This window comes from Acanthamoeba castellanii (genome assembly GCF_000313135.1).
Source record: "Acanthamoeba castellanii str. Neff unplaced genomic scaffold scf7180000084603, whole genome shotgun sequence".
NCBI lineage: Eukaryota > Discosea > Longamoebia > Acanthamoebidae > Acanthamoeba > Acanthamoeba castellanii.
This window is the reverse complement of record NW_004457654.1, coordinates 169608-188068: the sequence shown is the minus strand read 5'-3', so window position 1 is coordinate 188068 and position 18461 is coordinate 169608. Positions and strand designations below refer to the sequence as shown.

Below are 18461 nucleotides of genomic sequence, written 5' to 3'. Positions count from 1 at the left end.
TGCATTGGTTAAAAAATGATTGTACAAAAGATGCAAGATGGCGGAGAGCGAAGCAAAAATTAGTTGAGCGCAACAGGGGTGGCGTGGAGGAAATCGAAGATGGGCTGGAGCGGCGACGAGGGAATTTCCTCGGTCTCGCCCATGGGGTGGCCGCCGCTGCAGGTAGAGGGGGGCTGGAAATCGCTAGCGGAGGTGCCGGCAGAGAAGGAGCTGTAATCGATGAGAACACCGGCGCCCGACTGCAGGAAGAAAAGCCGCACGGGGAAGTGGTTGGCGTCGTTGGTGGTGTAGATGTTGATGTTGACGAAGTTGCCCTGCGTGTAGCTCCACAGCTGCACGGATTTGCCGTTGATGGAAGCGACACCCGCGTACGAGGTGTACTTGATGAGATCGAGCGGGTCTGAGTAGGCCTGCGTGAGGCGCTCCTTCTGGCAGTAGCGGTTGTCGATGACGTAGCGAGTCGCTTGGCTGAACAGATCGAGATTTGTGAGTGCCATGCCTCCGGTGGTGCCAGACAGCTTGGCCGCCTGCAGCTGGCGATTGAAGAGAGCCTGGCCGTTCCTCCAGGTCACGTTGTGGCCCGGCAGCATTTCCACCAGCTGCGCCAATCCCGTCTTGTAGGCGTGGGGGAACTGGGGCGGGCTGGCACCCGCGACCGCGCACACCACCGCGCACAGGGCGAACACCACCAACACGCTCTTGCTGCTGATCGCCATCTTGAACAATTCGAACAACAAAGGGACACACTTGTCGGGGCCTTCTTTTTCGTCGGCGAGCTCAGACTGCTGACGTGGTGCGACGTCAGCCGAGAAGAAAGAAACAAGATCAGATGGAAACAGCAAAACGATGGACGAGGAAGCAAGTGTAGTGCCACAACACAAAGAAACTGCTGAGCCACGCCTCAACATCAAGGAGTGCTCTCTCAACAAGGAGGGTACGGACATGTGCCACATGTGCAGATTTGATTTGCCAACGCCAATCTGAGATCATGGACCCCAGCCTCATCGTTTGGCAATCAACATGCACACGTCGCTTGTTACTGCAGATGGACTGCGCCAGTACTCGCTGACGCCGCATCCCAACGCGCTGCCGCAGGATTTCCTTGATCAGCAGCGTGCCGAGTCTGCCGCCCTGCTCAACCGGGGGCTCAAGTCAAAGATCATTCGTTTCGTGTGCATCGACATACGCCTGCCCGATGGCACTCCCTACTCGCTTACACCCAAGTAAGCAAGCTTCCCCCTTCTTTCTTCGTCATGATTGCCTCCTACGTTTGGTGATGCAAACGCCACGGTGGCGTTTTGTTGTGCAGCAAGCCCATCATCAAACCGCCCTTCATGGACACAAGCATGATGGACATGAGCAAGCGTGCGATGTGGCAGGTCAGCTTGTCGCCAAACGACCCCATCCGGGTACTGTCTATCGCGTGTAGCTGCTGCTGAGCGCGAAACTCGTTGAGCTGAGCGGCGCTGACCATCAGCTGTCCGTGTGCAGGAAAAGAGCTTCCCCGCTGAAGGGATCGTGCTGCTCAAGCTCAAGAGCGACGTCTACGGTGGACAGTACGACCTTGAAGACCTGGTGCAGCAACGAGGTACCTCGTCGACAACCTCGCTCAGCTCAGCGCAGCTCAGCTCAGTTCACACCGCTGCTCTTCTTCTCGTCAATTGACATCACCCGCGTTGTTTCTCGTCAGGTGGTTCAACGTCGGGCTACTTCCTGGTGCCCATGTACTCGGACGCCGGCAGCGGGCAGGAGATGCACCCCATCTTCAATCATGTACAGATATCCGTGGACAGGCAGCCGGACGACGACCGGGGCGAAGCTTCCTTCCACGTCACCAAGGTCTCTCTCGTGTATATACCGATAGCAGAGCTGGAGGATCAGCAAGAAGGATTCGACCACCAGCCATCATCGCCGCCCATCGTCTTCCCCATCACCATCGCCTCCTTCATGGACACCGCCTCCGCCCCGCACAAGCGAAAGCTGCCCCCGTCAGCCGACGACGCCATGACCGAAGCCGACCCATCGCCACCACAAGCCCACGCGGCCGCCTTGGAAGAAGCTGGGGAATCCCCGCGAGGCTCCAACAAGCGAAGACGGGCCGACGACAACACCCTCGACACGCAGCGCCAACAACAAGACGAACGAAACTCCTCGTGATCCACCCCTTCATCAGCACGAGGCTCGCCTCTTTCTCACACAAGAAAAAAAGAAGCGAACCTCCATTCTAGCCACACGCAAGTTTTTCTTCGAGAAGGTCGTGGCCCCGGCACAAAAGAGAACAGAGCGCCCAATTCTCAGCCTTTCCACGGTAATCGCCCGTGTGGCCCAAAGGTCGGCCACTGTGGCGGTCACCTTCAGCGAACCACCAGGGGCGCTCCACGGAAAATGTGCCTATTTAGTCGGCTGAAGTGGACTCCGGACGAAGAAGTCGACGAGGCAACGTGACCGGGGCGGTGCCGCAACCACAACACACAAAAAGCCACAACAGCATCATCACCTGACGTAACAGAGGCAACCCAAGAAGCACGAAGAAAACTTGAGAACCAGACACCCAGCGACCGACGACCAGGGTCCAAACTGTTCAAGTTCAATCAACAGCACAACGCCCGACCACACACATCAAACCACCGGCACCATGTCAGAGGAGAGTTCGCCGCGACAAGACAGGAGGGCCACCTTCCAGAGGAAGCTCACTCGCATGATGTCCAGCCTCAGCGGCAACGTTGACGTCGAACTCGTGCCAAAACCGTACCCCCCCCCCAAATCCGCATCTTGCTCGCCCCCTGCCAATGCCTGACGCCGTTGTTGCTCCAAAGGGATTTGCAGATGAAACTTTACATCAAGGTGGGCCACTACGACCGAAATCTTTTGCGCAACGCCTTCAGTGTCGCTCTGAACGGTGGCAGAAGGTGCGCCTTGTGCCCTACCCTACTCCCGTCATTTCTGGGAGACCTATGATATGATATCTTATGATATATATGTGTTGTTTTTGCTTATGTTCTCGGAGTTGAGGTGAACTTGATAGTAATATTAATATTTGGCTTTATATCTCAATTATCTGCCTTTTCCTGTGTGTTCCTTCCCTCCGAGCAACCAACTCACGGCACCTTCATCATCGCCATCGTCACCTTCATTATCATCACCAGGTGGGTCACAGACCGTGTCGAGGTGTGGGAGGAGATCGACCAGCGCGTCTACGTGCGGTCCCTCGCGCGAGCCCTCCAGCAGCTGGTACAGCAAACATTTTTCTTTTTTTTTACTCATAATTTCTTTTTATTTATGTGAATTTGCGTGCCCTGGTTGCACTGCGCGCACCGGTGGCGTGTCGCGGTGTGGCGTGAGTCAACTTCGCAGTACGATCGCTGACCTCGTTTCTTCTTTGTTCTTCTTTTTCTTCGGCTTCGCAGGTCGGGGAGGAGGGCGTGCTCCGCAGGGACGACAGCGGCGACCGCCTGGACCCCGACGTTTCGCTGCAGAAGAACGGCGTTTCGGCCTCGGCCACGCTCAGGTTCGACACCACCCGACGACGGGGCCGCACGGACAGCTCGCCCAAGCCGTCCCGCTGCAGCCCCGTGACCGCCGACAAGGTCGATAGGCCTCGAGTGTCTGTCTGAGCTCAGCTTCTGCACACGTGCACAGGGCCTATGCGACCGACGAGAGAACCACCACCTGTAAATCTTCATGCTCCCTTTTCTTTCTCTCTTGTTTTATACATACACCCTATTTATTCATTATTTGTTGTAATGTTTGTTAATAAACGTTACAACGCATACGACGCCGTATGCCGCTAACACAGTCTGCACCACTCTTCTTCAAACAAAGAGTGAACGTGGAGGGTTGGTTTTTTTGAATGGTGTTGTGTGCATTTGATGTTCTGTACAGTGCAGGTCCAAAGGTGGTTGAGATACACGCTAAAGGGGAAGGTGGTGGTTACATACAATGGGAAGACTAGATAACAACAGGGAGGGTAAGAGTTGTAGCTCTCGGTGGTGGAGACGGACGATCATCGATCATCGTTGACTGTGGAGGTGGCTGGCTTCACGCATCGCGCATGTCCTGGGCCAGAGCCGCTTCGAGGAACTCGAGACTGGCGAAGGTTCCGTCCCTGTCGTCGATCGGCTCCATTCCAAACGACGACGTGGGCGTCGATGAGGCGAGCAGGCCTCCGAAGTCGGCCGGGTAGAAGTTCGACGGCGGCGGCGGTTGCTGCGGGTGGTGGTGCATCTGCACCTGCGCTCGCATGGGATCGGAGGCGACGTGCTGGCCCAGGAAGGGGGACTGGTTGGAGGCCCCACAGGGGATGCTGGTGGCGAAGCCCATGAAGTTCTCCTCGGTGATGGGGGACAGGGCGTCGGACGAGAAGGAGGAGGAGAAGGTGAAGGACGGGTTGGAGCAGCTCTGGTGCTCGGTCATGAACTGGATGAACTCGGCCGCGGGGTCGAACACATGTTGCGGCTGCTGGTGCGGGTGCAGCTGCATGTAGGGCTGGTGGCCCACCACGTTGCCGTAGAGCGCGGCGGGGGAGGATCGGTGTAGGAACTGCTGGGGGTAGTTGGGGTTGGACACGACGTGCGGCGGAGAGGCGTTCATGTAGCCGCTCATGGCCTCCTGCTGTTGCTGCTGCTGGGTGTGGTCGATGATGAACTGAGACCAGCTGCTGCTACGCGAAGGGGGCGCGAACGAGGAGGTCACGTGGTGATCGAACGCCAGCTCGGCCATGGGGCTGCTCACAGCTCGTCGACCCATCGCCCCGTTGGGGTGGCCGCTCTGGGAGGGCAGGGTGGGCGCCAGGGTGAGGCCGTTCTCGTCCGTCGAGGGGGTGACCAGGTGCTCGGACTTGATGTGTTGCTGGTGCTCGGCGGGGAGGTCGGGTTCAATCTCCTTCTCCTTGCCCTCACCACGCTCTGACTTCCTCGCCTTACGCCTCTGTTCCTTGCTGCTGCTGTTGCCCTTCTTCTTTTCCCGCCGCTCCCGTCGCTTCTTCCTGCGCAGCTTCTCCTTCTTGTTGGCCGTCTGCGCCAGCAGCTGCAGGTAGCAGTTGATGTTCGAGATGTCCAGCTGGTTGCCGTCCACCAGTACCTGGCCCAGCGAGTTCTGCATGGACAACTCTCATGTCAACAACGCACGCACGCACCACTTCTCGTCCACTCGACCAGCAATGATTGTGTGGAGGCGGAGGTGTACCTTGTTCTTGAACGGCGACTCGGCTGTTTCCAGGGGAAGAGAAGACGTCATGGCGATGTGGTGTTGGCTTCACAGTTGAATCGGCTGAGGCGGCGGCCACGAGGAGAGGTCGGAGAGGCTGGGTTGTTGTCGGTTGGACGGCGGTTTGAACGGAATGGGTCTTAGGGGAGGCAGGCACGATGGGTGATCAGGAGCGATGGGCCATCCCACACCCAAGTTTCCCCCCAGGCTGCAAGCAGAGACCAATGGGGCACCTCGAACCCTGCGGCTGATGGTGTATCTCCACCTCACGTACCAGGGTATGGGCTCTGGCCATTTCGGTGCTGGGCCTCTCTGCGGAAAAGACACAGAAATTAGTCTCTGCCCATTGGCCAGGCGTGCGGAGTGACACAAACAAGGGAAATTCCCGAGTTCTGCACGTCGGCTGGCCAACGTGCGCGGCTTCGAACCTCGTCGCGGCCGAACTGGCCGCGTGCGTTGCTTGGAAAGTCAAGCAAACCACCACGCAAGACGCTGATCGCGCGGCGAGCTGAGGTGCCCGTTTGAACGATTTCGAGCAGTTGTTTGATGGCCTTTGGACAAGCCCATTCAGGATCTCATTGTCGCTGTTGCATGACCACGGGTCAAAGTCTTCCGTTATGTGCAGCGCTTGGCGCTCACCCCAAGTTGAGAAGTGATAAATAACAAAATATTTATTTATAAGTCGTGTGGCTTTCAGGAGAGAGCAGAGAATGAAGGAGAGTACATGAAAGGGTGCGCCCCCTTCCTGTTGTTGTGCGAAAAGGGCGATTCACCACACCCAGATAATACAGGGCCAAAGCGTTCGTTCGTCATCAAGGCCTTCACCTTTTCGAGGGCTATGGTCATGCGTGTCCATTCTTCGTTCATTGTCTTCTTCTCCTTCTTCCTTGTCCACTTCCCCCGCGAGCTGGGACAGGCCTTATACCTTCTCCTTCTTCTCCTTCTTGGGCTTGGCGTCGTCTCCCTTCTTGCTGCTCTTCTTTTTCTTCTTCTCCTCCTTGTCGCCGGACTTCTCCTTCTTCTTCTTCTTCTCCTTGGAGCCCGCCTTCTCGCCGGTCTTCTCCTTCTTCTTCTTTTTCTTCGGGGCGTCCTTGGCCGCCTTGTCGCCGCTGTCCTCCTTCTCCTTCGTCTGGACGGGGATCGCCGAGAGCGAGGTCGTGGCCATGCTGTCGAGCAGCGACGTGTCCAGGTACTCCGAGTTGTCGGGCGCCGTTGGTCTGAAGAAGGGCGCGAACACTCTGTCCTGGTTCACCGGGTAGTGAAGGTTGAGGTCCTGCTTCACGCCATCCACGAGCTCCTTCAAGCCTGCGCGCCCCATCACCCCATGGTTGTTGTGGGTTAGCGACTGGCTCGCCCCGAGAGGTTTCAAGGGGAACAAGCGGGGACTTAAGGGGGCTCGCGGTACCGAGGAAAGACTTGATCTCCTGCGTTTCGTTGTTGATGACGACAAAGAGACCGCCCTTCCTGAGGATACGCTGGTGGATGATGGGATTCTTCTTGTCGTCGACCACACGACTGTTGAGCCAGAAAAAGCCGGGGCGGTGCGGGAGTGGTAAGGACGAGATGAATGAGGAAAAGGAGAAAAGAGCCGAACCTGATGGTGAAGCTCTGCGGAGCGGAACCCAGTCGGACAATGAAAGAACCCGGGGCCTTGCCCTGAATTCGTGACTTGGCGGCATTGACTTCGATGTCACCCTACGACATGCGAAAGCAGAGCGTTTAGTAAGTGTGTACAGTCAACGGAATTGAGGGACTGGAGAGGGGTCGGTACGTGGAACCAGTCACACTCGCAGATTGTCCGAAGCTGCAGAGAGGGGGAGGGGAGCAAGACAAGATGGTCGGGTGAGAAAAGAGACGTCGGGCGGAGAGGACGAGATGGAGAAGAAGGAAACCCGAGAGATGAGGTCCGGCAACGGAGCATCGGCAACAAGGGGGCCAAAGCGGCCGAGGAAATCACCGAACGTCTCGCATCTCACGATGTCGGGGTACTTGCTGCTGGTCATGTCCTTGTACTCCTCGGCTGGAAGAATGGGAAGGGAGACAGGAAGCCAGTCAATTTAACGGTTGCGAGCAAGGGGATGCAGTTTGGGTGGCAGTGCGCACTCAAGAGGGCTTTCATAGATTTGAAGCCAGGGTCTTCCAGCTTCACCGGCACATTGAGGGTCTTGCACAGACTGACGATGAACTCGGACCACGGCACAAAGAAGGGGTAGTGATGACCCATCTGTTTGTTGGTTTGGGGAGACGTCGGGCCGTCAGTGCACGCAAACAAAGTAGTGTGCATTATTGGGGGGGGGCGTACCTTGTCCTTGAGTGACTGCCACAGCTTCTGGGCGACCTCCTCCTGCAAGACCATCTCGACAAAAATGTCGTCGAGCTTCGCCAAGATCTCGGCAAAAGTGGGCCTGCCGGCAAAGAGCTGGTGAGCAAGCACGCCTCGCGGGGACCGTGCATAGCAGTATGTCAGTTTGGGGGTACCTCTGATCGGGGTAACGGCTCCAGCCCGACCTGATGAGCTCCTTGATGCCATTGGCGAGCTCGTCGGGAATGGGAGGTCGCCTGTTGTTATTCTGGAGAGGAAAGTCACAGTGAGCAACGATGTGCATCACGGAGGCAGGCGAGCAGAAAGAGGCGAAGGAAGACGCGGTCATCGTACCACGACATCGAACATGTAGCCACGCAGGTCGACGACCCCCTCGCTTGGGGAGTGACCGGTGAAGATCTCCCACAGCAGGACGGCAAAGGAGAAAACATCCGACTTCTCGGTGTTGGGGTGACCCGCAAGCACTTCCGGCGCCATCCAGAAGGGGCTGCCAACAACGCGGGACTTCTTGGGACCCGGAGGCTCCTTCACGCAGCTGTGGTTATAGAAAAGAGTGTGTGTGTGTGTATGTGTGTGAGCAGAGGCCAACACGACGTGTCCCCCCAACCAATCGCGCGGCACCACGGGGGCCAAAGGGCGAGCTTAAGGCGAGGAGCTTGTGGGTCACCTGAGGCCAAAGTCGCAGATTTGGACCCTGAAGTTGGTGTCAACCAGCACGTTGGCGGGCTTGATGTCGCGGTGAATGATCGGCGGGTCCAGGCAATGCAGCCAATAGCAACCTACAGTACCCCATACGAGCGCATTCTTCAAGTGTGAGACGTCCGAGGCGCTGATGAGGGCGAGGCGAAAGGCGGGACGAAGACGGTGTACCCTTGGCAATGTCCTTGGCGAGCTGGAACTTTTGGTGGAGCGTGAGAGGGACCTTTTCCTCGTGCAACATGCGGTCAAGGCTCTTGCCGTCCACGTATTCCATGACGAGCGCCACTTTGTCGGGCTCTGTGCAGACGCCCATGAGCAGCAAGATGCACGGATGCCTCAATTGACTGAATTACGAGAAGAGGGGGGGTCAGTCAATTCAGCCTCTAACTTTCTGTCGTTTGTGCTCAAAGGGGACAACCTTTGAATTTGTACTTCCTTCTTGAGTTCCTCAAGCTTGTCACCAGAGAGATGCTGATTGTGCAACTTCTTGATCGCCACAGTTTGGCCCCTGGTTGGATCATGTCGCATTAGTTTCACCACAAGGCAGACAAGCCCCATGTTATTGGTGCAAGTGCGACATCAGTGACTGAGATGGGGAGGGGCTCAGGCACCTGCATTTGCCCTTAAACACAGTGCCGTAGCCACCTCGAGCGATTTCGGAACCGAGTTCAATCTCAGTCGATTTGATAACAGTCTCGGAATTGGTTTCCTTAGGTAGAGGAGAGGAAGGATTTAGTGAGCGGCGCTCGGGCAAATGAATGAACATCAAGCTTGATGCTGCGATGATAGCAAAAGTACCCAAACCGCCTTGGGATCAGCAGCGCGCCCGCTTGACTTCATTCAGTAAATGCGTTTGTAGAGAGAAGATGGAGAGGGCAAGAGAATAGACGGAAGACCGATGATGATGTCGATGATGTTCAACCGCCCTATGCGCAGTTTGAAACGTCGGGGAGAAGAGAGAGGTCCTCGATGCTATGAGATGCGAAGAGGGAACGGAAGGAAACGAGGAACGGTTCGGTTGAGGCGATCGATGTGCGACCAAGCTGGCGCTTGTCAGGGTTGCTCCGCCGCAGCAAATTGGGGGGGTGGTTTGTCCCTAATAATCCGGACAATATCCTGCTTTTTACACCCAGTGGGCCAAGCTCCTCCGTTCGGGCTGTACCCTTCTTCTTTTGCTTTCTTCAGCAGCCCAGCGTTGACGTTGTGGGTGGAGACTTGGGAGGGCGACGGTGTGGTTGGCAGCTGGTCTTGTTATTTACGGCTGCGTAGAACACAAAGAATGAAACGGACACTGCGAACGGTGCCGGTGGGTGACCCACTGACTCACGCCACGGCCGCGCACTTGCTCGTGTGAAGAGGAGGGTGATAAATAAGTGTTCGAGCCGTGTTTGTCGGAGAGGGTGTGGCGTGAAAGAGTGTGTGCAGTGGTGGTGGTGTAGTGAGGGCTGTGCATGAGGAGGAGGTTTAGTTGCTGACGGCGCGCTTGGGCTTCTCCCACCTCGTCGGGGTCTGCAGCTCGAACATGCAGCCGATGGCGATGGCGAGCAGGAGGAGAAGAGTGACGGAGATGACGATGCCAGACCACACGTCAGCGGGCCAGTACTCGCCGCCGTAGGTGTGCTCAACCACCAAGTCGGCATCAATGGCACCAAGGGCCATCATCCTGGTCTGTTGGTCATCGAGAGGGCGTCAACTACCGTGCATTTGGGTGGCAGTGGTAATGATAGGCCAGAAGCGTACCGACTTCTCAGCAGCACGGAAGCTGGCATCAGCAGTGTAGCCAAGAACGAAGCTGCTGCCAGAGAGGAGCTGCTCAACCTCAGCGATCAAGGAGGCTGCACACAATCACGAAGAACGCGTTAGCTCAATGTACCCGGTGGCCTCAGATAGTGGACTGCTGTACGTACCATCACCGCTGGCGACCTGGACGACAACGACGTCGGTCTTACCGTCGGAGAGAATGGCACGGTGGTTCTTGAAATAGTTCTGCAAACATCAAGATCTCTTTTAGCCCCAGTAGGTCTGATTTTGTGAGATTAGAATCGTGATGGCGTACCAGAACGGCTTCATCGGAAGAGAGGGCCGAAAGAATGGCAGGCTGGGCCACCTTGTTGAGGATGGCATCGCTAACAGACGCGCTGGGGTAGGCATAAGGGACAACCAGCGACGATGAGGCAGAGTCGAGGAAGGTCTAGTTGAGGGAATGATGTTGAAGATGAGTGAGATTGATTCGTATCGCGGTTTTCTGATAGATCATGAGGGCACCTGAAGGAAAGAGTAAGCCTCGCGGGCGGGCTGAGCCTCCTGCTCAACGAAGATGACGACCACCTCGGGGTGCTGAGCGTTGGGGTTGACGAAACCCGACAGCACGCTCTGCGATGGATGAATAAATACGAGGGGGAGAAAATGAGGTCCTAATTCAAGATTGCACTCATTGTGCGAGTCCGGGGGCGTACCTTGGCGGCAGATCCGGAAAGAGAGGAAACAAAGTCGCCAATCTCGACCTCGGATACAGTAGTGAGGCACTGCTCTTGCTTTGAGGAGAAGTATCTGAAAAAAAAATGACGATCATTCAAAATCAATCAAATGCCGGCTTCCTCGATACTGCAGCCATGGACATTATATCCGGCGTTACCTTTCTCCCGACCAGAAGACGGCGGGGGCGGGGAAGGGGGGCAGAAGAGCAGCGTGAATATAGGCCAGGAAGAAGGCAGCAAGAACTACAAGCGTGATGGCCCTCTTCATCTTGCCTCTAAATCAAAAATCGATTTGATGATCTTCCGCAAAGCCGCGCTTCTCTTCGTTTGGTGCCAGAAGTGGACGACAACTTTTCGAGACGCTCACGGATTTATCCCAGTTCCAAAAGAACACGAAAAAGAACCGGAGGAATCAAAAAAGAAATGGTTATTTTTATTTGGATTTCCTTGTGATCGCTATCCGCCACTATCACGAAGTCAAAACGATGCAGCAGTCGCGCCGCTTCTCCTCCCTGGCCGCTCTCTCCGCAGTTCGCGGCACTACCGCCACGACATCGGGCCGCATCTCGTTCGCCCTGCGGTGCTACTCGACCGGCGACAAGAAGGTAAAACACATTTTCATTAATTACTAATGCAGCCAAATCGAATTCTGGGTGTGACTAAATGAGATCTTCATGCAGCCCGTCGGTTTTATTGGATTGGGCAACATGGGTGGCTTCATGGCACAAAACATCTTGAAGGCCGGCTACCCGCTCGTGGTGTTCGACGTCAACAAGGGTGCCGTGGAGCGCCTCACCAGCCAGGGCGCCAAGGCTGCCGCGACTCCTCGTGAAGTGGCGAGCCAGGTCCACCAGCTGGTGACCATGCTTCCTTCCTCTCCCCACGTGCAGGAGGTGTACACCTCCGAGAACGGCATCTTCAACGGCATCAAGGAGGGTTCCCTTCTCATCGACGCTTCCACTATCGAGCCCGCTGTTGCGCGCGGCGTCATTGCCAAGGCCGCTGAGCACAAGGTGACCATGGTGGACGCTCCCGTGTCCGGCGGTACGCTTACAAAGCTGCACCATTGGCGCTCTCACAGTCTCACCGAGCCTTTTTTTCCCCTTCTTAAGGCGTGGGTGGCGCCGAGAAGGGCACGCTTACCTTTATGGTTGGCGGTTCCCAGGAGGAGTTCGACCGCGCCAAGCCTCTGCTCTCGGTCATGGTATGCCGTTCCCCGTTCACATGCGACTCGTTTGATGCGTGCTCATGGTACTCGTGTTGAATCAACGCAGGGCAAGAACATTGTGCTCTGCGGTGGTGCTGGTAGCGGCCAGGCCGTAAAGATCTGCAACAATCTCGTGCTCGCCATCTCTATGATCGGTACGACCCTGTGCGGCAGAGCCAAGCAAGTGGACGTCGCTTAAGCTCATGGTTGATATCGCAGGCGTTTCTGAGGGAATGAACCTCGGCGTGAAGCTGGGTCTTGAACCGAAGATCCTTGCCGGTACTTCCCCCTTTGCGAGCCCGGTGCAACGCTTGCTGTTTGCCACCCCACTCACGCGGCCTGGCTCAACTAGGCATCTTCAACACTTCATCTGCCCGTTGCTGGTCGTCGGACACCTACAACCCTGTCCCCGGCGTGATGGAGGGCGTCCCCGCGTCGAGAGGCTACACTGGCGGCTTTGGCGTACGATGATGATGATGATGCCCTTTCGTGTACCCCTCCTCGTGGGAGCTAACATTGTGTGTTGTTAACTCCCAGGTGGACCTTATGGCCAAGGACGTGTCGCTGGCCATCAACGCTGCCCACGGCGTGAAGGCGCCCATCCCGCTCGGCGCCGTGGCCCTGCAGGTGTACAACATGATCAGCACCCAGGGCGGCGGAGGCAAGGACTTCTCGTCGGTCTTCGAGTTCTTCAACAAGGGCTCCGCTCCCAAGCAGTAGTTATGCACCTTCACTGTTGGTGGTGGTACCCTCAGGAAATGGCCCGCAACAACACATTCCCCGCTCCCCTCCTCGTGGTCCTGCCATCACGGTCTGCTCCTCCTTCCTTTTATCTGATCGCCGCCTCTACCGCGTCTGCCCTTGCTCTTGGCGGCTTCTTGGCCCTTTCTCGCCCGCGAGCGCGCGGCACTTTAGCTCGCGGAAATACGGCGTTACAGCCGCGTCGACAACAAACTCAACCATGGTAGCTCAAGGGGACTCGCTGGGCAACCAAAAAGCTGAGAATTCTGCGCGCGGAGGAGACCAAGGAGCACAACTCGAGGTAGCACAAGGACACGGCAGCTGGGGAGCGCAGCGCAAGGCAGAGAGCACGCACTGGTGTGCAGACCAGCACTGGCACACACAAAGGAAAGTACGGGCAGCCTTGATGGCATCGACGCGTTGTTCGCTGCGGCTGGGCTGGTGGTGGCGCTGGGTGGCACTGGCCTGGGCGCTCGTGGCCGTGGTGGGGGCGGTCATGGCGGCGTCGGTGTGGGTCTTTGAGAGCGAGACCCCGCCCGACCGCTGCTGGCACCTGCCCGAGTCAAGGCTGGCCGGTGCGGCCACGGGCGACTTTCTCGGGCTCAGCATCGACACGCCGCCTGGCGCCGAGGAGCGGATGGCCGAGTACGACAAGGGCACCTACCGACTCATCTACCAGTACCCGGACCGGCTGGAGACCTTCATCCGCGAGGTGATGGAGGGGGAGGCCGAGACGGAGGACGACTTAGTCGGGTGGGCGTGGACGCGGCTGGTGGACAGCCTCCAACAGACCACCAAGGTGCCCAAGGCCGTTGTCTTCTTCGTGCACGGACACGCGGGCAGCGGGCGGCAGATCAAGGAGCTCTCTGTCGTCCTCCAGACCCTGCGCCCAACGCTCACCGACGACCCCGTCCACCATAGCCAGGTCCGCAGTACCCTTTATTTATTTATTTATTTATTATTTATTTTCATACCCAATACTTATTTGTATATTTATCATAATAAAGCATAAAAAGGAGAGATAAAATCCTAAAATAAATACAAATTATACATATTATTTGAGGATTTTTTTGCACTACCCAGTGGTGCCCAAAGCTCACGGCGGCGAGGTGTTCGTGGTGGCAGCTGGCCGTGTTCGGCGTGCACTTCCGAGGGGAGCTCTCGGCACTGCAGGGCGACGTGTTGCGGCGGCAGGCGATGTACGTGAACGACTGCATCTACTACCTCCTCCACTCGCTGTATCCGGTTGCGCATGTACGTGTCCCTGCATGACCTCTTCGCTTCGTGCTTCACCTTCAGCACAAGGTGGTGATTCTCACACTCGCCTTTGGCCATGTTCAGCCGCCCAAGATCGTGGTGATCGGACATTCCATGGGCGGTGTGGTGGCCAGAGCGGCGCTGATGATGCCCAACCGCCTGCCCCACGCGATCACTGCTCTCATCACCCTGGGCGCTCCGCTCCAGATGAGGTGCACTCTCCGCTCCGCTACTCCTCTCTTCTTTCTCCCCATACCCGCGCCACGCACCTTCTTTAGGCCTAAACAACTCTTGCCACATCGCGCTGCAGTCTGTGGCCGTTTGACCCGTCTCTGAGCACTTTCTACCACGAGCTGAACACGTATCGACCAGCGCCGAATGGTACGCACCGAGCTTGCAGTCGGCCCCCTCCCCCTATTTACGACGAAGGCTTACGCCGAGCGTGGTCCAGAGTCGGTCCCCACCTTCTCCATCGCTGGCGGGCTGCGCGACCACTTGATCCGGGTACGCACCGAGCCCCGCCCGACTGGAGTGCAATGGTCACTAACTCCTCTGCGCGCACTCCAGACGGAGCTCTCAGCCTTCTACGGCATCGAACCGTCCCAAGAGGGAGAGCAGAGCGCCTTTGCGTTCACCACGGCCATTCCGGGCGTGTCGACGTCGATCGATCACGACAGCCTGCTCACCTGCGGCCAGTTCATCACGGTGCTGGGTCGTTGCATACTGCACATCGTGAACCCCAAGCCCGTCCACAACTACTCCTCCCCTCGCGAACAGACCCTCGCCGCCTTCCGACACCACTTCCTCAGGCACCTCTCTCTTTCTCCCTCTCTCCCCCCTCTCTCCTTCCTTTTCATCCTCATGCAGTGCAGTGCGCTGACAGACAGCGAACACTTTCTGTGTGTGTGGTGTGTGGTGTGTGTGTGGTGTGTGTGGTGTGTGTGCGGTGTGTGTGCGGTGTGTGGTGTGTGTGTGTGTGTGTGTGTGTGTGTGTGTGTGTGTGTGTGTGTACCAGTCCGGTGCCTCGTTTGCTGGGCTTGAAGCCGGGTGTGCTGGATTCGATAGTGGATGTGCCCCACCGAGCTGGCAACTCGACGCACAACGTCACAATGCAGGCGGATCAGCAGACGGAGACGATCGACGACCCTCGGTATTACCTCTACGAGCCCACGCTGAAGAACACAACGCAGACGCAGATACATCACCTCTCCTTGTCCACATGGTACATGCATGTGACCGCGCGCGATTTCAACCTCCAGTTTTCTCACTCGTGACCGTCGTATTGTGTAGGAGGAAACGCTACGGTCAGATGCAACTCGTGGTGGCCACCGACCTTCCTTCGCATGCGCTCACCGTCTCCTTGACCTCGGTACACGTGTGCCCACTTCATCACTTCATCGTCGTGTCAGGAGCCTACTCTAGAGTCAGTCTAGGCTGACGTCATCCTATGGATTGGGCGGACTCATTTTTCCAGAAGAATGGGACCAACAGCTCAATACCCGGCAACTGGTGGATAGAAGCGCCCATGGGGTACGCACCACGGGCCTTCGTCGGTGTCAACTCAACGCAGGAGGCTGAAGCGCCGCGATTGCTGATCGTGCCCGCAGAAACGCTCAACCGTACGTACCCCATCCTACAATCCACACTCGCCCTCGACTCTGTGTCGGACCTAATACTAAACATTGGTGCTCACGCCCATGTAAATCAGAACACGACGTTCTCGTGCTGAAAGTCTCTCCTCGCACACCCGATCCGTTGGACGTCAGCAACAACGTCACCGCAAAGCCTACCGCCGGCTCTTCATTCCTGTTCGCGCAGCTGTACAATGAATATGGTACGTACGCCCACGGACCTGCTGCGTTCTCTGGGTTCTTCTGTGATTGACGTCACTCTACCATAGCCACCCAGATACCCATCTTCGACGATGATGGCGGGCAGTTCACCGTAGAGCCGACCGGGCCGCTGCTGGTCGGCGGCAGCGTGGGCGGCTTCGCGGAGGACCAGATCCGGCCGGCCGTCACCCACTTCACACTCCCCGGCAACACGCAGCCCGTGTCTGTTTGGGTGAACCCATCGTCGTCTTCTTCGACAACCAAGGTGGGCCGACCGATGTGGGAGCCTATCATCTACCAGTATTCGACGTGCTCCTCGCTCCTCTTCGAGGAGGAGAATGTCTACGTTGACACGTCGCCGGCGGTGATTCGCAGCCACTATCGGACCATTCCACAACGTACGCGCTCAGCCTCGTCATCACCACCTTCTACGCTCTGTGTCGCAATTGTATGCATCACTGACTGTCGCTATATTATTATATTAACGCTTACATCTTGCTGCTGCGGCCAGTCTACAGAGAGTGCTCCAGTGAGGAATCGACTGTGCACCTCTTCCTTTTTACCGATCCACAGTACGAGTACCAGGTATGTCTCATCGGGGAGCTCTTTCGATATCCCATTTCGCACGCAACTGACCCACGCTTGCAATTCCTCCACTCGCTGCTCAGGTGGTGATCGAGCCGCACCTGTGGGTCACCGTGGGCCACCTGTTTTCGACGTTTGTCACACTTTCCCTCCCGGCGGCCTTCTTCGTGTTCGCCTTGGTCTTTGCCGTGCAACGTTGGACGCTCGCTCGCACTGGTGCGTGCTGCTCTTACACCCATACGGGCCTTTCTTTATACCCGCCTGCTGATGCTTAGGGAATGCCCCCACAACACACAACACACAACATGTCAGGCTCCCTTCATTCCTTCGCTTGGACGCTTCTCCGACTCGTTCCCGTGCTGCTGGCGGCGGCGCTATGCGCAAGTGCTGCGCTCTACGTCTTCGACCCGCCCGTGTTCATGCTCCACGAGTCGGCACTGGTCTTCGCCAACCTCTCCCCCTTCACGCCCTCCTTCTCCTTCCACCACGACCCAGTCACCAACCAGCGGATGCTGGCCTTCATGCCCGTCGTGGTGTTCACCTACGGAACGCTGCTCGTGCTCGCCTTCGCGATGCTTCAGGTCTGTCTCGTGCCTTGCGTGGACTTGGCCTGGTACGAGTCGCTCCCACCGTGCACACTGCTGCAGTGGAGTGGGGTGCTGACTGTGTGGCATCATGTCACAGGCGGCGGGCGGCGCAAGCGCGAGGCGCTATCAGCCGTCGCGCGGTGTGCCAGCGCGGAGCCATCCAGCGTGTGTCCGGGTGCCTGGCCCATCCGTACTTCGCGCTATTGATCAGAGTGGCAGTGTGCATTCTGTCCATCTTGGTCTGGCGGTCACAGCCCTTCTTCACAGCGATCGTGGTGGCGTTTGCTCTTACCCTGGTACGCACGCGACACGATGCAATACGACACGACACCACACTAGAACATATTCGGCTCACAAGGCTTTTAATGCAGATATGGGTCGAAGATGAAGCGCTGCGCTACTTTCGCCAGAGCCTCTCGGTTCTGCTCGCCCTGTTCTTGACCTACCACTTCGGCTGCCTGTGGTTCTCGTGGGCCGCTTCGCACCCCTTCGACGGCGCCTCGGCCTTCACTCTCCCGACCATTGCCCTGGCGCTTTACTCGCTCTGCCTTTCCGAGATGCCTCACACTCCAGCCCTTCACTACTTCCTTGCGTACGTGTTGTGTGTGTTGCGTGCGTGTGTCGCGTGTGTCGCGTGTGTCGCGTGTGTCGTGTGCCGTGTCGTTTACACCTTTGCTCATCCGTACGTGATCCACAGTGCGACTGGCGCCGGAGTGGCCGGCTATCTCTTCCTCTTCAGCTGGCACGCGGTGCACATGATCGTGTACGCAGTGATCGCGCTGAGCGTGTGCGCCCTGCTCGGCCTTGTGGCGTCGCTCCTACATCACTGGCTCGTGCTGGCTGCGCAGCTGATCAGCGGTACCGGCGATGACACCACGGCGCTGCACGGGGCCGGCAACGGCAATGACAGCGACAGCGACAGCGACGAAGACGAGAGCGATGGCAGCGTGCCGTTGTCCGTCTGGTACCGGCTCCGCCGAGCGCTGCGACGCTTCCCCCGCACGTGGAGGCGCCACTACTCGCGCACCGAGGCCTCGGCGTTTCGGCCGGAAGACCACGATGAAGGCGACAACTTGTGATCTGGAGTGGCGGGAACAGATGCCCGAATCTAGAGACCGATTCTACGCTTCTTCTCTTTCGTGCGTGTGGAAGCATCGAGGCGTAAATCACCATCATCACCACCGCCAACACCGTGCAGCAACACACGAATGCGCGTTTGGGCGCGAGTTCTCACAACCCTCTGGTTTTCGCGTGTAAACCAGAATTGGCCAATCACAACGACCCCAATTAATGTCTCTCCACGCCGGTTCTCTGTAGCTGCATGGTGTTCTCGCTGTGTTGAGGGTTGAACCACCACCGCCTGCTTCGGCCGAGGGAGTGACGACACAAGAAAGAGTGAACCGACAAAAAGACGAAGGGGGCGAGGAGGAAGGAGAGCAGGTAGAGTTGAAGGTGGTTGCAGGCAGGTGGGTTTGGGGAGAAGTGAAAACATAGAGAAAAGAGAAGGAAAGAACGACGACGTAAACCTGCTCGGGGCGAGGTCGATTG

General features: G+C 57.3%; 8 protein-coding genes across 8 annotated transcripts; 4 read left to right on the top strand and 4 right to left on the bottom strand.

Annotated features, from left to right (window-relative positions):
• Window positions 1–59: 59 nt before the first annotated feature.
• On the bottom strand, window positions 60–716 carry ACA1_068400 (uncharacterized protein; the record flags this gene model as incomplete). Its single annotated transcript, XM_004352732.1, has 1 exon — window positions 60–716. The coding sequence occupies one exon, from the start codon at window positions 714–716 to the stop codon at window positions 60–62; it is 657 nt and encodes a 218-aa protein (XP_004352784.1).
• Window positions 717–846: 130 nt separating this feature from the next.
• ACA1_068390 (uncharacterized protein) lies at window positions 847–2157 on the top strand (the record flags this gene model as incomplete). Its single annotated transcript, XM_004352731.1, has 5 exons — window positions 847–934; window positions 1046–1223; window positions 1310–1409; window positions 1492–1588; window positions 1691–2157. 5 exons carry the CDS (start codon window positions 847–849, stop codon window positions 2155–2157), a joined length of 930 nt encoding a protein of 309 aa, XP_004352783.1.
• Window positions 2158–2635: 478 nt separating this feature from the next.
• On the top strand, window positions 2636–3614 carry ACA1_068380 (uncharacterized protein; the record flags this gene model as incomplete). The annotated part of the gene is made up of 4 exons (XM_004352730.1): window positions 2636–2748; window positions 2817–2909; window positions 3147–3231; window positions 3408–3614. 4 exons carry the CDS (start codon window positions 2636–2638, stop codon window positions 3612–3614), a joined length of 498 nt encoding a protein of 165 aa, XP_004352782.1.
• A 424-nt stretch (window positions 3615–4038) lies between these two features.
• On the bottom strand, window positions 4039–5235 carry ACA1_068370 (uncharacterized protein; the record flags this gene model as incomplete). The annotated part of the gene is made up of 2 exons (XM_004352729.1): window positions 4039–5094; window positions 5185–5235. The coding sequence occupies 2 exons, from the start codon at window positions 5233–5235 to the stop codon at window positions 4039–4041; spliced, it is 1107 nt and encodes a 368-aa protein (XP_004352781.1).
• An 889-nt stretch (window positions 5236–6124) lies between these two features.
• ACA1_068360 (Dual specificity protein kinase) lies at window positions 6125–9067 on the bottom strand (the record flags this gene model as incomplete). Its single annotated transcript, XM_004352728.1, has 14 exons — window positions 6125–6510; window positions 6611–6720; window positions 6800–6900; window positions 6977–7009; window positions 7098–7225; window positions 7309–7429; window positions 7508–7610; window positions 7684–7775; window positions 7862–8063; window positions 8196–8307; window positions 8399–8571; window positions 8646–8735; window positions 8839–8936; window positions 9026–9067. The coding sequence occupies 14 exons, from the start codon at window positions 9065–9067 to the stop codon at window positions 6125–6127; spliced, it is 1791 nt and encodes a 596-aa protein (XP_004352780.1).
• Window positions 9068–9691: 624 nt separating this feature from the next.
• Window positions 9692–10972, bottom strand: ACA1_068350 (uncharacterized protein; the record flags this gene model as incomplete). The annotated part of the gene is made up of 7 exons (XM_004352727.1): window positions 9692–9895; window positions 9968–10062; window positions 10135–10213; window positions 10284–10418; window positions 10493–10600; window positions 10684–10777; window positions 10863–10972. The coding sequence occupies 7 exons, from the start codon at window positions 10970–10972 to the stop codon at window positions 9692–9694; spliced, it is 825 nt and encodes a 274-aa protein (XP_004352779.1).
• A 217-nt stretch (window positions 10973–11189) lies between these two features.
• On the top strand, window positions 11190–12631 carry ACA1_068340 (3hydroxyisobutyrate dehydrogenase; the record flags this gene model as incomplete). The annotated part of the gene is made up of 7 exons (XM_004352726.1): window positions 11190–11309; window positions 11385–11748; window positions 11817–11908; window positions 11979–12066; window positions 12131–12190; window positions 12264–12373; window positions 12449–12631. The coding sequence occupies 7 exons, from the start codon at window positions 11190–11192 to the stop codon at window positions 12629–12631; spliced, it is 1017 nt and encodes a 338-aa protein (XP_004352778.1).
• A 517-nt stretch (window positions 12632–13148) lies between these two features.
• On the top strand, window positions 13149–17992 carry ACA1_068330 (PGAP1 family protein; the record flags this gene model as incomplete). Its single annotated transcript, XM_004352725.1, has 17 exons — window positions 13149–13577; window positions 13778–13906; window positions 13994–14121; window positions 14220–14290; window positions 14361–14413; window positions 14477–14656; window positions 14953–15131; window positions 15200–15278; window positions 15480–15528; window positions 15618–15743; window positions 15810–16139; window positions 16253–16326; window positions 16410–16542; window positions 16639–16957; window positions 17011–17209; window positions 17285–17505; window positions 17611–17992. 17 exons carry the CDS (start codon window positions 13149–13151, stop codon window positions 17990–17992), a joined length of 3081 nt encoding a protein of 1026 aa, XP_004352777.1.
• Between the last annotated feature and the right edge of the window lie 469 nt (window positions 17993–18461).